The following is a 17741-nucleotide window of genomic DNA, read 5'->3' on the forward strand; positions in this document are numbered from 1 at the left end:
GTGAGGAGGACACCTCTCTGTCCACTCCCCCTTGGCCTCCAGCCAGTGTCCTTTCCCTCCTAGGAGCCAAACCTGCCATGGGGTGGCCAAGCATGTGTGTAAAGCAGTGGTAACTAAAGGCTCATGACCCTTCCCAAGAGGATCTCTTATGCCTCCCAAGTGTCAAAAATGGGGCAAATCTGGAGAGCTCAGCAGAGGGGCTGGTACACCAGGGGACACCCGCAGGGTGACCACAAGAGAGAGAAGGGGCTGGGGAAATTTCTCTTGAGAAGTTACTCACTGAAGGGGAGAAACACTATGGTAGCTTTTTTGGTAGGATAATTGTTCTGATTTTGCAAAATATGTTATTGGAAAGCAGATTTGCCTTTCACCTTCTGGTGCTTCTCCAGCATTACCCATTTTAGGAACACAAGCTCTACGCTGTGAGGACCCTCTATCCCTGTGAACCACCACAGCTGCTTCAGTGGAACAGAGGAGATTTAACCTTGGTAGCATTTCTTTGCTCTTATAATACTGTAGTGTATGTAAACCTATGAAAGCATATGAAATTCAGCCCAGTGGCTTCTGCCAATGTTAAAGAAAATAATTCAGTTTTGCCCTTGGTGAATTACTCAGGACTTGGATGGTTTTGGTTTTCCTGTCCTGGTTCCTATTCCTTGTTCCAAAGACCTGCTATAAGCCCTAAGGAGGTCCTCCAACACAGCATTTCTCAGAAGCTACACAATACAGGGATCAAGCACAGCAGCAGTAGCCACCAGTACTGCTGTTAACAGTGATCTGTGGAGAAGGTGATAGCTGAGGAGTGGGTCCATTTTTTGGTAGGAGTCAAGCTGTGAGACAGTGTTTTCCAGCTTCTCATTTTGCATGGAGTATCTGGGCTGTGTAGTCAATTGCAGGGCTTTAATCTCCTGGTTTCGTTAGGCCTAAACTCTTTGTTCAATGGATGAACTTTGCAACACAGAAGAGCAAAATATTTATATATTGGTCCTTCTTGGCATAAGTTACTGTTGCATTTACAGGATTCTGCAGGTTGAATGCAAATAATCTCAGTGGGATTGTGTCCCTCCTTTCTGACTTGCAAAATCCTCTTCTGTTTCTAAACCCCTCACCTGATTTGTTTTTCCTTTTCAATACTTAGCATTCATATTAAAGCAGAAGAAAGAAAAAATAGGAAATACCAGCCCTACGCAAATAATAACTTGCTATGCATCAAACATACAGTGCCCTGTCTTGTGATTTCCTTAATTGCTAGCTGAAGTAATCACGCAGAAGAGCAGGTGGACACAGTAGAGCTGATCCTGGTAAGACGATGTAAAAGAACTTCCAAAAACTTTTCTTCTCTACTTTACCTAGCCCACTTTGAGCACCTGCCTGTAAGTTAATATTCAGCCTTTTGCAATGACACTAAATGTGAAGGTGGCCATGACAGTAAAAAAGAGAAGCAAACACTGATTTCTTTCTATATTTGACCAGCTAAGGTCACGGTATCCTTTCAGGCTTAAATGATCCACTTAGTCATGGCTTCTAGGATTGAGTACTGAACACCAAATCTTTGGAGGAAACTGTCTTGTGAAAGTATCTCTCTGTGGTGACCCCCTGCAGCTCACCTTAACAGCAGCTTCACAAATGCTGTCTGTGCTCCTGTGGGTATGGTATCTCACCAGGTTGAACCCACTGCCTCTTCTCTGACTGAATGTGCTTTATGCCAACTGATTTCACAGCCTGAAACATCTTGGTGGTCAATGGCTGTGGGAACCACTCGTCAAGGAAACAGTGCCAGGCTCAAGAGTGCAGCTACTGCATCACTCACAGAGCCAGACCTAGATGGAGTTGGGAACGAGCATGGATTTCAGCATGCCAGCTCCAAAACTCCCCCTGGTCAGCTCATCCCTGACACAGCTTCTTAACAAATTGCAGATTCTTGAACAAAAGTTTGAACTTGAAAATGAAACTGAGTTAATGTGCTTTGAGTCTTTTTCTTTCATTAAAAATGGGAGTGAAAAGGCCAGAGAGGGGAAAGAAAGGAGTACTTCTTTTATAGGAGAGTCCAAGCTATCATAATGGTGACATATCACAGTACCTAACTTCAAAGCAGTTGATAGAAATCCAGCTTCTCAGACAGGACTTGTTCCTGTCCTTTTTTTCTTGCTGGTGCTGTGCTCCTTGTGTTTGTGTTCTCAGAGCCTGCCTGGAAAGGGATGGAGATTCTTATGAAAAAACTCCCTGACATAGCAAAAGGGTAATGCTGCACATATTTTAACTGAAATAATTAACATCCTTAGTGAGGCCTAATTACCTGCAGAAATGGCCAAATCAGAGCTATTTAAGTCCAGTGTCCCTGGGCTGAGCCGCTGGTGATGGCACCTGTATTCAGAACTGCCTTTTTTATTTTTCTGTCAGAAACACCAACAGAGAAGCTTTGAAGCTCTCTGTTATATACTCAGTAGCTTCAGAACACTAAAACTTATGCAGGAACTAATGGGAAACTGTGACAAAAGACCTGTACAAATTTAGGTAAATGGTGAGAACCAAAAAGTTCTGGAAAGAAAGGAAGATGTCAAAGAGTGTGCTGTTGGGTTTGGGAGCCTTTAATGCCCTAAGGCAAGGTGGCAAAATGGATCAAAATGTATGAGAAGCGAGGGAAACCTGATCACCACCTGTCCCTGTGTGCAGTCAGGTAGCTGAGTGACAGAGCCATGCTCTCTGATGTGTAGTAACTCTTCAAGTTGTATTTTCAGTAGAGGAGGATCTAGGAGTGCAAGTTTTAGAAGGAGCTGGTCTCAGCAGCTGTCCCTCTGCGCACAGGGGGAGAGCATTTCCTGACAGCACTGCTGTCCCGTGCTCCTTCTGGGTCTGTTCAGTAATGGAGATCAGCTTTAAAAAACTGCAAGCTGGCACCTAAAAACTAGCACAGTCCTCTTCTTGATGAGAACAAAAGGAAAAGGCTAAGGAAAGTGTTGGAGACCAAATTCTCTGTGCTTCACTAGCTGCTTTACAGAGAACCTGGGCAAAGCCTTCTCAAGCCCTTGCCATCACTGCATTGCTGCAATTTCATAGCTGTAATTTTCACAGGACCCTTTGCTGAGGAAACACAGGCAGTATGAACAGAAAGACCTCCTTGATCTCCTGGGAATCCAAAGGTCACAGGCCAGAACGTGACAGGAGACAGATCATACACTGCTTTCTGCATTAGAGCACCTATGTCTCAAAGGCATTCAGGCTGAGCTGCTCTTCCAGGACATTAAACAACACAGCCTGATGAATATTTAGCCAGCAGTGTACTGAGCCATGCATTTATTCTGTCTTTTATAAGGGAAGGAAGAAAATGAAAACTTGTGCATGTGTGCGTGTCGGAAACACACTCAGAGGACAAAACAGAATTCTACCAAAAATGAAGCGTTTAAAGAAGCAGCTTTCCAAGAACACATAATCTGCTTCAGTGACAATAACATTAAAACCCTGTGCTGTCTGATACAGGAAATTATAAACTTCCCAATGGTATGAAAGTAGTATGATCTGACTGTCACAATGTGAAGTGATAATTACTGGGATCTGGACTTAAAGACTTTCAATTCATGCTAGTTAGGTACCCTGATGAAGTAATTTTGCCTAGTGTTGCCCCATGCTGCTTTCTCTAACAAAAGGGAGCAGTAACAGAAGTATCGAGGTGCTGTATCATAAGAAGCTGAAGGAGGAAAAGAAGCATAAAAGACTTTGGAACAAAAAATGAAAGCATTATCAACAATATACTGTAGAGGTATCAGTGAAATGAAAAAAATGTTGCTATTTTGCAATATCATATGGTTGGTCAGACAATTCAAGTCGAGATTTAATTTTGTGATAAAATAAGTCTCATTGCCTTCTGTAACTGAAGGTTTACGACAGAAGAGACAAAAATAACAATCTCCTTGGCATTCATTAAGAAAGTAGATTTGATACTTTCTGAAAAAATGGATCATTTTCAAATCTGATGGGGAAAGGAAATTACTTGTAAAAATTCTCATTGTTATGAACTTGCATATAGAATTGGCATTTAAAAAAAAAATCACTGTTCCTGTAGCATTTGATAAAGAACTACATTTTTAAAGATCACAGTTAAAAAGCTCAATTCCTTAGGAGCAAAGATGTCAGAAAGCTGGCTAAATATTTAGATGGGGATTCCCCTCATGTAGATGAATGAAAAATTTTCACAAAACAGATACAACTACACAGCCCTCGCTCCATCTAAGACAGTCTACGGCTCATGTTTGATTCTAGAAATCACAGTACCAACTCGTGCTATGTAGGGGTTGTACGGGATCTGTGTACTCACAGACTTGAGGAAGGGCAGAACAGTACAAGGTTAGTGCTTCTCTTAGGGGCTGACGGAGTTAAAAGGAGAAAATTAAGATAGCCTATCAAAAAAAAAAAAAAAAGGTGAATTGAGCGAGTAGATACAAGAATGTGCTTACAACCTCATTTAGGGAGGGAGGGAGTGAAGGTGGAAGTTGATTTGAAAGTCTGACATAGTTCCAAACTTACATTTGCATTTCTCCTGCCCTTCACAGCACTTTTTAAGGATGAAAATGTTGTAATGTGCTACCACCTTGGAAGGACCAAGAGCGCAGAGGAGTACTTTTAACAGCACATCTTCCAACCAACCTCCCCTCCCCCACTCCCCTTATATTTCAGGGCTATGTATTGTTAGAGTCAATACAGTGACTTCAAAGCAACTATGGAAAGTAAAGTAAAGCAAATGCCACAAAGGCTCCGCAGCCATATTCAAACCATCTCATTTAATCAGGTAATTAAGGCACTGAATTGCTTACATGTAAGTACCTGGTCTGTCAGAACAACTGTAGTGACTAAGGCCCCCATGTTGTCATCACAGTCACAGAGAATTAGATGCTGCTGAATGACTGAAAATTACTAAGCTTAGTACCCATTTCAATCTCAGCCTCTGTAGTAGTAACCCTTGGGGTTCTCCAATAGCTGTGCGTGCCCACAGGTAGCCGGGGAAGTTACCCTGGATGGGCTATATGAGTTACGGGGCCAGAATCAAAATAAGTGAAAGGAGTGTGACACGAGCTCAGCAAACGGGGACCAGAAACCAGGATGTGCCTGGAGGATGCCCCTTCCCACTTCTGTTCGTGTGTGAGAATGTGTGAACATGGCCAAGAAACCCAGTCTTTCCGCTGGCTATGCAGTTTGGGTTAATTGTATTTTTTGCCTGTAAATCTAATTCCAAATTAGGCTGAGTTAAAAGAGAAAAAAAAACAAACACAAAGCACAAAGTCTACCAAATGCAAAGCACAGTGTGTACCAAAGAGTGGTAAAATTACACAAAAATCACTGGGACTAGTGCTCTAGAGCAATAGAGAAGATAATTTTATCCAGGATGCTCTTCTGTTTGCCTGAACAGCAAATCAGCATATGATGTTCTAAGCTATATTCCTCTACTGAGACGTGAGGTACAGAAGCCCCACTACCACCCAGATGATGGGAACTGCATAAGGAAATCGGAAACTAAACAAATAAATGAAAAGCAAACAAACATCTCTTAAGTGGCTAAGTAGGACATGCTGCTAGTGGGACAGAATACAAGGAAATTAACTTGGCTTAGCTAATTTTGGCTGCAAATTGTGAAGCGTTCATAAGGGAGAGAAATAAGTAAACATTTTTAGATTGGCACTTGAGACTAATGTTTATAGATTTTTACCTCAGAATGCCAGTGAAGACAAAAACAGGGTATAGTTGGCTTAAGTAATATGGAATAAGTCCTAGTGATAATGAAGGCGGAATGACGATAGTGCACGAATGAATTACTGAATAGAAAGGATGAGTGGTGGTAGTGTCTGGAGTGCTCCTGCTTTCCTGAGGCATTCAGCTTTTAATCTTATTTTGTTAATACCAGGAGATGAAAAAAAGGCTAATGTTACAGTATTACTTCTAATTACTTCTAAATCGGCCGCTATACTGGCTTTATTTTTTGGACAACAGGACAGAATAAGAATCTATTGTTCCAAAAAAAAGAGAGAGGTGCCCAGCATTCCTGGAAAAGATAAGGCTTGTGAATTTTATTAAATTATGATTGTTTTCTTCCATATGAGTGCTTTGATGTGTGGTAAACAAATAATTTAGAAAAAACATCTAGGTGTAGCCTCCAAAACAGGAATGTTATAAATCAAAACCATTTATGGCTGCTCTTCTAATTCCAACATGAGTATTTAAACAAAAGGCACCTCAATAAAATCCCTGTTCAAAGCATGATTTACTTATAGGCACAAAATTCTAAATACATGACCATCAACAGGGCAAGCAGTATAATGTTATACTGTTAATGGTAGTTAAGTTTCCTAACGTAAAACTTGAATTTTTATCTAACATTTTTTTTTGTGTATGACTGATGAAACTTTGCTATTATATCACTGAAAATAATGAAATTTGCTTTACAGGAATATTTATTCTTACATACTTATCTTGCTGAAAGCATTTTATTGTCGTTAAAATTATACCAGAATCGAAGCTGTTAAGAGCCTTTGCAATTTAAATGAACAGTTACAAGGCCCAGAATACAACAATTATCTGAACTCTTTTGGTAGTACTAATTCATGTACTTTAGCAACAACAATAGGTTTGCAGTACAAACTATTTCTCTCTGTAGATCTGAAGCAAAGTTCAGGAAACATCACAAACTTACTGGCATTTAACATCTTCAAGGAAGTGCTCTGGTGTTTCCAAAGTAGGACTTCACTGTCTTACACAACTGCTTTAAAGTCTGCAAAGTCTGTGGATTTCCTCCTTCCCAGCATAGTTACAGGTGCACCCTAGTTTAGCAAAGGTCCTGAGGAATATTGAACAGGTCAGTATAAGCTCAGTTTCAGATCAACACCTTTTGGGTTCCAGGCAGGTTTTAGAAACATCATGGAAATAATTTCAGTTCATCTAAATTTTGGATAATTAGGAGCCAAGAAACTTTACCTTTCCTATATGGTACAATACATGACCACATGTACAAGACAAATGCCATGATGGGAAAATGAGCATGCAGCAATACTATTTCCACATTCACTAGAACTTATAATGGCTGATGTAGGGGTAAAACAAGAGACCAAAAAAAGACTTTGTGTAATCATTGTAAGAATTGTGTAATAAAAACCTTGCTCCTGAAAGCTTGAATCGTTTCAACAATGTGTAGTGAACACGTTTGGCTATACAAAACAAAAGAACACTTAAGTTATCAACTTTACACAAAGTCAGATATCTGAAAGGGGATCTTTTAAAAAAAAAACTTTATTTGAGAAAGTAAGAGACTTATATCAGAAGGCAAAAAAAGGGAACATACAAACAGAATATATTTACAACACAAAACAAGAGATCACCTCTAAGGGTGTAAATTATAATAAATACAGTAGATTTAAAATGTAAGAGACAATTATCAATTAGAAATGTGGTTGTTTAAACCCAGTTTTCCTTTTCACTGGTTCCAGGTAGTTTCTCTATTTTAATTTTATCCAAATTTGAAAGATTCTGAAATGAAAGCTCACTAATGTATTGGGGTTTCTCACCTGAATGACATTATAAAAATATTTTTTGCCCTTTGTGAATACGTCTTTGATATTGTACAAAAGTCTTCTAAATTGCAAGTTCATCCCCAAATAAAATTTATTTTAAAAGATGCACTATCCCTTTTTGACAAGGCTGAACTTAAGTTTCAAAGAAAAATAAATTATACAGAACAGGAAAAATATATAATTTAATTTTTTTATGCTTCACTTTTTGAATGTGATTTTTTTCATCCAAGGAGGAGAAAGATTTCTGTTCAAATATGAAGAACACATAAAAATCACCTGTATTGTCTCAATTATTTTTTTTTTTTTTTTCCTATCTAAGATGATCTTTATGTTTCAGGAGGCCTTTCATTTTATAGCAACTATTTAGTCATTTGGAGATATTCTAGGAGAAAGGATAAGGTATCTTTAGCAGTTGCAAAACTTTATAAGAGATTTAATAGTATTATAGCATAATGTAAACAACACATCCTAATAACATATTTTAGAACAATTTCTACATTTGGCAAAACAGCTATCTCTTTTGAAACGGGATACTGCACCTTAAAATACCTCAGCTTTAGAAATATAAATATTTTTAATAGAAAAAAAACCTGACAAGGATTCCAGGTCAGTTTGGGATTATCCATATTAAAGGGGATCTTAATACAATGAATCTTTAACTAGCTTAACAAAAGTAAACCTATAAAACAAGGTAAACATATCAAAAGGGAATATGAAGGAAATGTTTCACTGGAAAGCTTCCTTAACAATTTCCCTACTCGCTTTGTTATTTTCTTTGACAATAAATCAATTCATAGAGTGCCTTTAAAAACAGAGGGAGCACTGCCCCGTCCCCCCCACCCCCCCGCCCCACATTCCTCAGCACATGAATCACTTGGGCTTCCTGTTTCCATAAGGCATTTCCTGCCCCCCCCTCCCAAAATCACTTTTCTGCAGGAGAACAGCGGGGACCTGGCAAAGTAGAGACTTAAATAAACAGGGTCGTCCACTGCATCCAGCCTGGCTCTGCCTGATCTTACAGCAACAGAGCGGGACGCCAGCTCGTTGGCTGCACCATGTACTGCGCTGTGCAGCTTGGGTGAGACACTCACCCACAATCTGAAGTGTCCTTTTGCCAAGTTGGCTTTTTATGCACAAGTTGTTACTTTTGTATTTGTCCATGAAACCTAGCAGTAAAGGTTATGCAATATTGTATGATTAGTCTTTATTTAAAAAAAAATAAACACATGATTGGAAATCAGATGATAACGATAGCAGTTCTGTGCTTTTCCTGCAATATCCTAATAACTGATTGGAACCTAATGCTGCATTTTGCTTCTCGCCAGTATTTGCATCTGCTTCACTTAAGTATGTCTCTGCAGACAGTATTATCAAAAAAGACAGAATGAAAAATTAACTAAGCAGTGCAAAAAATAAAACAATGCAATTTTTAAACAGTGCCTTGCCTCACCTCTTTACATCCACCTTGTAATCTTCTCTAAATTACACTTTATACACCAGCCTGGGACCACTGATATAGCAGTCAGTACCTGTCTACTGGGGAAAAAAATACCTTAACATTAACAGTGTTCAAGACTACAGTATGATACAGTATATACAGATAGCTGAAAGCAAAAGTCAGATGATTCAAAATTAGAGAAGAAGAATGTTTCATCAATCAGGTCTGGAAACTAATTCCAGCAATTGCTGATCTCAACAAGCTAGGTGATACGAGTTCTCTCACTAGAACTAAGTGATGTAATGTAATCCTGGAGTAATACAAAGTCTATCAGCTATTACGCAAAGATTTACGTAGAATAATTGACTGCAACAGGTATTTTCTCAATTAGTGGCCATAAGGATGAGCTTCACTATGTTTTCAAGTGTGCATACAACACTTCTGCCTTCGTTAGATTCTCTGAACAGTAACTCAGGATTTGCCAGATCAGTGAATCAAAACACAATTGCTTATGAAAGCCTAGAAAATGTACGTGATGTTCAGATAATAACCTTAATTACAAATCCTGGAGCTATATCTTTGCCTATTACCTGTTGCACAAAAGCAGCTTGCTCCCCAGATTCCATTTGCTGGGTTTGAACATCCTCATCACTGTCCGGTGGCTCCTCTTTGACTTTCACAGCCCCCACCTGCTGTCCTATTCTGTCATCCACACCAGCACTGCTGCTTTCAGCCCTAATGCTGGCAACACTGGCAGGAGCTCGCTCCTCCTGCATCGACTGATCTCCATGAAGCTCTTCTTCTGCTTCCTCCAGGTGACTGCCAGGCTGCTTGAGCTGCTCAATGGACTTGGAGAGCATCTGGAAAGAGAAGGAAGGGAACAGTTATTGACTCTCTTCACTAATGCCAAACACCGAGAAGTTCTAGATGGGCACTGACAAAATTAAAGCTTCTGCAGCAAGCCCAGGTAGCTATGCATTGCTAAAACATTAACATATAGGGAAAAAAAGAACCAAAGTTCCTAAGCAAAAGGTCACTTGTTACTCTGCAGTAGAAAAATCTCATGTACCTACAGAGTGCTATACAGTAATACTAAACTAAAAATAGGGCAGAATAATGAAAACATTGCACATCTGTTACATTGTTACAGCTGGTAATCAAGAGAAATGAGTCGCCCTTCATACTCTTCAAACATAAAAGCAGAAATTCATTTAACTACATTACAGTTCATTTTCCACAAACAAAATAATAAAGGAACCCTAAGATATAAGAAAATTAGCAATATCTGGTTAATATTTTGTTATTAGCAAATGAGGGAATATTCACACAAGCTTTTCTATCTAATAAAGTGTGAAGGCACTAAAAAGTTGATAAAAGAGGTGTCAGTCACCTCTCCCGTGGCACAAAGTGACTACAAGCATGTCTGCCCATGACTGGAAAGACTAAAGCTTTTGTTGTGCATGTTACAGGTATCCCTGTTTCAGCAGTGATGATATAACGCAATAAACTGCTATTGTAAAGCTTTGCTGAGGTGTCAGATGCCCAACAGTTGCAATCAAGTATAGTTTATGTTTTACAATTTAAGATGCAGCAATTGTATTCTGAAATAGTCCAAATATAATCCAAAAAGCCAAAACTGAAAAAAATCCCTGCTTCGTTGAAAGAGGCACAAATCAGATGTGAGTAAGCATCTACAGGGTCAAGTGAGTTATTATCATTTATTCAACTGGCCCACTGGATTTCAAGCAAATACTGATTTGTATCTCCAAGGTCAAATATACTGAGAGGGGAAAAAAAAAACCCCACCTTTTACCATTACTCTTACGTACCTTCCCTCTTGCCATGTGCACCCTCCACTCCCCTCATTATCAACTCTTTAAAACTGAAAGCTACTTCTGTATACTGAGTCACTGGATGGCTTCAGTATAGCTATTTTGTCACAAATCACGGATGGTTTAGTTTAATTCTGCTTGCTAATGCATATAGAAAAATGCCACCCTAGTGAAGGGCCGGGTTGTCACGTAAACTATGATCAACAGCTGGACTCAGGAACTCCCCACAAAATCAACAAAGAGTTTTAAGATCTGTTTGTTTGTGCAGTTCCCTTTGATGCTCTGATGCATAAGCCCCACACACTAGTTGAGAAACAAATTCCACAGTGGAAATCTACAGGCTTCAGTCACAACAAACTTCCATTTTTGGGCATAATGGGAGTTTAAAGGTTTACTAAAAACAAACAAACAAACAAGTCTCTTTTCATTACTGTAGTAACTGGCAAATCACAACATGTGTATCCTGCAGGCTGCAGGTGGTATGCTCTAAACTGGGGAATCCTTACTACCGCAACTAAGGTAGAGTGTCTGCTTTCATTAAGCAGCATCTGGAAAATTTCTCGTATCAAACCCATAAAACTTTTCCAGTTGTTTCTCAGGGGATGACGCTGACCAAGAAGGCACTGAAGTTAACTATGTGTATTCAGCTCGGGTACGTTCCTCTCTGTCACTTAGTTAAACATCCATGGGCAAGCCCTCTCCTTTCCTCAAGCAAGAAAAGAAAGGCTAGTCTGGTGGCTTGTCTGGCTGCTGGCGAGCAAATACAAGCTGAAACATCTGCGTGACAGATAATCATACACAGCTACAAGAGTCACTGATGCTGATCCATCTGTAAACCATTCCATGTGCCAGTTACTTGATGTTAGGTGGGTTATTCTGGAGGGGAAGCCAACAGAAAACAAGTGCATGTCCACAGCAAAGTTAAGACACATATTTAGCTCATTACTGCTCTCCTTTCTTTTATGCTTTTTCACTTTTATGTCATGGTCTTTCTTCTTCACACCGCTGTACGGCACAGATCTGCTGCTGAGCTTTCTGAGGCAACACATGATGGGCTGCAGCATATAATCTATACATGCAACACCTTCAGATGCTTTTTGCATGTAATCAGTGGAGTAATACAAGCACACATAAGGGGGCTGAGGAGACTAGAGCGGTATTTGTGTGCATTACAATTTGCAGTGTGTCCTGTTTTGGGGCGCTCCCATGCCATGGAAGTCAGCAGGCGATTTGCTCCAGACTTCGGTGACAGGAGGAGCTAAACAAATTAAATTTTCTAAAACTCTGTGAAATGAAAGTCTTTATATATTTACACAGTAGATTTTAAAAAGTGCATTCATATTATCTTTACTGCAAAATCTTATTAAAAACATCCTTTACACAGTGACTTTAACTAAGCTTTAGGCAGGGGGCTATGAGGCACTATAGTCATGTCCTCTCATATGATGGTGCACGATAAAAATTAGTGGATGGAATCGGGGCTGGGGGGACCCCAAAACCTGAAAACCGCTCCTGCTGCTCAGTCTGCTGACCTACAGCTGACTAGTTTCTCTGTATCACCACCACACTGTCATATTTGTTAAAGCAGTTTTTGAAGGCATCTTGGCTCCATCTTTTTCCAGTAATTACATCAGTAGCGTTAACAGGAGACTGTTCACTTCTCCTAAGTCAAAAACATCTTCTTTTATATTATATCTCTTAGTACTGCCATGGAAAATTATGTATTTGGAGACATGCAAAGATACCAGTTTAGAGTCAATATTTCTATCTTATCTCTCTAACTAAAGCTGGATTACATAGCAGAAAATGAGTCCTGAATGAAATACTGCTCAAGTCCTTTCACTGTGCATCTGGATACTTCTGCTTAAACTTAATGTTTATGTCTTTCACTATAAACACCCACTTACCATTTTTTTCTGAATTTATCTATAGGAACATGCAGGACTTTCTCCTCATTTTAATACATATTTTTGATTTTGAAAAAATGATTGCTTAATCTGAGTTTTAATAAGACTACCTTTAAAAATAATAATAAACCCATGGTTTATTTCACTAATAAATTAGAGTTGAGCAGATTGGCCTTCTTTAACCAGCACACTTTACTGTTATTGCTATTCCAACTAAAGGAGTCACTCAAAAAAATGGTTTCATGCAACTGTTTTTTTCTTTTATTTTCAGGAAATTAAACTGTAAGGGATATGCATGAGCCAAAGCAAACAGTGGCAGCAGGAGAGGAAGCATTTACAGACATCAGCTCCTTTGTATAATTGCAAGAGTCCCACCAAAAAAGACATCAAACACAATCTAACCTGCTTGCTTGTAAAGAAAAATGGAAGACTTAAGAAAATAATCTGGACATTGCAACAGACCATTTTATACGTCCTTCAGTTGCAGCCCCTGCCTTTGTTTCTCCTTTGTAATGATAAGCTGTTGTAAAATACATGATTTTAAATAAAATGTCTTCACAAAGAGACAAAGCACAACATTCTGCAACAACCACCCCATACATTTCTTTCCTTAATTAACTGTTGATTTTAAATACTTGGCAGTTGTTTCTAAGAACTCATGTAAATACCTATGGAACACACTTTTTCTTCTTTTCTCCTACAACTATCAGATTACTTTGACCAGCTACGAATGTTGTTAGCTGTGCTGAAACAACTTGGCACCTGCTTACTGTTGTCTCCATTACTCATGTAGTACAACGTTTCTAAGGGATGTATTTATCTTTCAAAATCATTCTCTCTTCTGCATTATGGCTCAAACATTAGTTCTCAACAAAGGAGAAAATGCTCTGGGTATTTTTTAGTTCCAAACACTGTCAACAGTTGCTACAGTTTTGTCCAAATAATCCTCTGCTATAAGCAATATTTGAAAGAAGAAGTGTGCTACCTCTCACCTTCAGAAGATGTTAGTCAGATGTGTAAACTGAAAAGCTAAAACCTCAGCTGTAGTATTTTTCATTCATTTTTGTTCATTTACTTCAGCTGAACCTGATTCAATCTTCTGTATTTCATTAAATATCATTCAAAGAAGTGGATTATTAATCTAAGGTTAACAGTATCTTTTCAATATTCCCATTGACAACAAATAATCTTATTTTTTCCATCAATAAATCAACAGAAGCTTCCATATTATTTTTCATTTTTTATTAACAGATATTGGTCAAGTATGATCACCATCCAAAGCACTAAGGAATTTTCACTTCCTATATATTTTCTGTCATGGATTTTTTACCTCACAGTACTGCCCAGTCATTGGTTCCCTATATTAAGATGCTTTTAACCAATTAACATCCTGGAATGAAAACTGAAATTCTTTATCTAAGCTTTAACATTATTCATACTGCTCCCATACGTCAGTGCACACTACCAATTGCCTCATTATTTTAACCTTTACTACTCCAATACAGAGGAGTATTTTACCATTGAAAACAAATTGTCAAAATGCTATGAATACATTATTTTAAGAACACATGTAGGGTTCCCACACTGATCAAATAAAATCTTGGTCCCAGTGAAGACAGTGCTTGTTTAGCTTCAGTGAAGGCAGTTCTTTATTCGTCATACGTGACAAAAATAACCTTTAAAGACAGAGGACTTTGTTCGTGTACTCTTCACATTATGATTTCTGAGATTTTTCTTTAATGCAGACTTCTGCTAAAGGCTTTGCATCTTCATTAGTTAGATCAAAATCACCCTTTTTTTCTGCAAGCAGTAGGGTCAAAGCTTTCTAGACACAGAGATGCACAAATAACATCAAGATTTTAAGGTTTTTAATGTAGTAGTGGTGTTTTGGTACCCAACTGCAATAATTTCAACTGGGGCTTTTAGACTTTGGACTCCCTTTACTGAGAAGAATGAAGGTCTGCAATGGTGATCAAAGGGCCTTATGAGGAAATAAGCTGTCATTTGGACAGAAGTATATTAAAGCTGACAACAGCAAAGCCAATCTTCTCTAAGACCAGTGGAGTTCAGGTTACTACACATTCATTATTATTTTTTCCCCAGAAAGCAAGGATGAGGGTTTCTACCTACTTTTGGATGGGATGTCAACATTTGCAGAATGTTTTCAGAAGGTCAGTGTACTAGATCCCACAGGTACAAATGTCAGACTTCACTGGAGACGTATTCCGTTTCCCACATCAAAAGCCTGGCATCTGACAGCTGACCAGAAATAATCCATAGGGGATCTTCTCTTTGTTATTAAGGACAGAGGCACACCTCTTGGCAATGATATGTTTCTTTTCAAAATGGAAATGATCCAGGGGAATTTTTTACCTCTGACCTATGTTAAGATTTTGCTTGTTATCACCCTCACAGCAGCGCTGGCTTGCTGCTGAAGTATATTCTTTTCTCAAAGAAAAGAAATGGCTTTTTAATGCAATACAAATAAAAGATCAATGGGGTGGAGATAAACTTGCTCTCTTTCTCTTTTTGTTGTTACAACAAGATTCATCTATCAATCCACCAAAAAGATTGACCGAAAACAGTTTTCAGGGAGTGCTGACACATACCACATCATCTTAATTCAGGAAAACATTCAAATACTGGGTTCAGCTGAAATACATTAAAGCCTTAAGTACTTTAGGCTTAATTCCTAAACATAAGGAAAAAAGTAAAGAGATATGGAAAAGAAAAATAAGATATCAACTTGCTCTAAGCTCTTGATCAACTGGTGTTTCATAGTCTCTCACCAAAGCTTTTAAGAGAATGTTCGAGTATTCCTTATTAAAAAAAAAAAAACAACAAACAAAAAAACAACACCCTCTACATTTCTCATGACTGAAAAGGAGGGAAATCTCTGTGCAGATTTCATTATACAGCCTATAAACAGAAGAGTAAGGGACAGAACAATGGAAAATAACAAGTGTATGTATTCACTTGATACATGCCCAAACTTGTTCTAAGAAATGAGAAGATACTGGATTACTTTGCTACACGGTCCGGAGTATCTACTATTTTAAGGTTCAAATAATTCTGCTTTGTAGAGTTTAAGTTTGATTGTAAAGTCATGCTTTATTATATAACAAATAAATAACTTCAACTGCAAATAGAAGCAAGTTGTTGAATTGAACAGAGTATATTCCACCATGCTAGAAGAGTTCAAAAACCTTATGTAGGCACAGATGTTTAATCTGAACCTTTAAGTTAAAGGGTTAATGAATATAGTTTTAAATTTAATACTTAAAAGCCACTCCATGATTTGATCTTTTCTCACTCTCTTGTCTATGGGCTACTCTTAAATTCCAGTTTTTAAAAATCGGGTTTCTTCTTTTAAGTATGTAAGAAAGCCTCTGGCTTTCTATATACTTGCAGAGGACAGATACGTGATTACAGCACTGACATTTTTTCAGTACTATTCATCAGAACGGTTCTTCTGAGAATGGTGCTGTAGAAGAACCTAGATGCTGCAAACTGTGAAGTCTGATAAACCACCCGTGTCCTCAGATAACCCACTGCTGCCGTGGCTGCAGCACAATCCTATTCCTCCTTGCTGTTTGCTGCTCTGATGAATTACTGTGTTCCTGATGAAGGCTAGCTGCTCTGGGAGTAGGGATAAAGGAGACTGAGAAGCTATTGGGGCAAAGGAAGTAGGTTATGGAGGTTCAAGGCATCAAAAGGCCCTAGGATAAACTTAAAGTTTTACTGTCTGCATATGTGTATAGCCTATACTGTAGAGAATAAAAGCGAGGTTCACTAGGTTTTAAAAGAAGGAATTGTTTTGTCTCTTTGTCAGAAATAACCATGTGAGAATGAAAGTGCATTATTTCAAGTATGAGAGGGAATTATTCTCCTTAAAATATATATTTCATTGCAGTTTAACTCAGGAAAAAAACTATTACTGAAACAAGCATAATCCCAAACCAACTGCAGTCTTTTTGCTTCCTTTAACCAGCCTAGCTCTTGTGAAGTGCAATGCATTCCTAGTCCTGTGTGACTAGGAATATGTTTACAGGACTCAAGTTTAATTTTCACATTCAGGACAAATGTACCTATATGCCATAGCATATATCCCCAAATGCTATGGTAGAATTTATGTCAATAAGCATATGATCTAACAAAAACATGTCAGTAGGGTTCTTTGCTTTGTGAGGAATGCATGAACTGACCAGTTTGTAGTGAATACCTACAAACAGCACAAAGACTCAGTACTTTACCAGTAAAAATTCTTTTCTCTTCAGACAATTGAGGGCAGGTGAAATATTTTCAAAACCTGAGGCTACGAGATATACATATTCCATCTTGATTAAACATATGGAATGCATACTCAAAGAAAAGCCAACTGGAGTCCTAGTTGAGTAATCAAAACACCCAAGCTGAGAGGGGTTAACATGCAAGGATCAGCTTTGAACTTTGAAGTTTTCTGGTCTTCATTTTTCCTAATTAAGACAAGATTTAATAACCAAACCACTGTACAAACTATGTACTTAAATGCTAGGTTTGTTTCTAATTTTGTTGGGAATTCTTAGTAGATTCCAAAGAATCAGTACCCCCTGGGAAGTTCACCCAGTAAAGTGGATTGGGTTTTTTTTATTATTATTTTTCTCTGAGGTACAAGGGCTGAATGCCCACTTTTCATCTTTTCTTCTTTGCCATTGCTTCTTATATATAGTTATCAAGTAATCCTCAAACAAAATAAGACAATTAAAGATGATGATTAATATATTTAAATTACTAGACAAGCTCCAGCAAGCAACTCTGCAAAGCTATCTATTATGTGCAGAAAAATGTTCTCCAGATAAAAGCATTTAATTACTTGCATAGCTCCATTTTAGAGCAGAGAACAGCATCACATTTGTTGTAGAAGCATTAGCTCCTGACAAATGTATTTAGATTCTGCTGCTCTTTGTATGTTAATGGATGTTCCCTTTTATTCTTTCCCCCTCTCAGAATAAGGTGCTACTCTACAGGGAAA

At 38.3% G+C, this 17741-nt stretch overlaps 1 protein-coding gene across 11 annotated transcripts in view; it reads right to left on the minus strand.

Moving 5' to 3' along the window:
* Positions 1-7253: 7253 nt before the first annotated feature.
* Positions 7254-17741, minus strand: part of HDAC9 (histone deacetylase 9) — a 93741-nt gene continuing 83253 nt past the window's right edge. For all 11 annotated transcript variants that reach the window (XM_029086211.1, XM_010172977.1, XM_010172982.1 and 8 more), the window contains one exon: positions 7254-9851. In XM_029086211.1, coding sequence (XP_028942044.1) covers positions 9531-9851 — 321 coding nt within the window. In that variant the 3' untranslated portion in view covers positions 7254-9530. The remainder of the gene's footprint in view (positions 9852-17741) is intronic.

The sequence above is a fragment of the Antrostomus carolinensis genome, unplaced genomic scaffold (assembly GCF_000700745.2).
Source record: "Antrostomus carolinensis isolate BGI_N321 unplaced genomic scaffold, ASM70074v2 scaffold2448, whole genome shotgun sequence".
NCBI classification, from domain to species: Eukaryota; Metazoa; Chordata; class Aves; order Caprimulgiformes; family Caprimulgidae; genus Antrostomus; species Antrostomus carolinensis.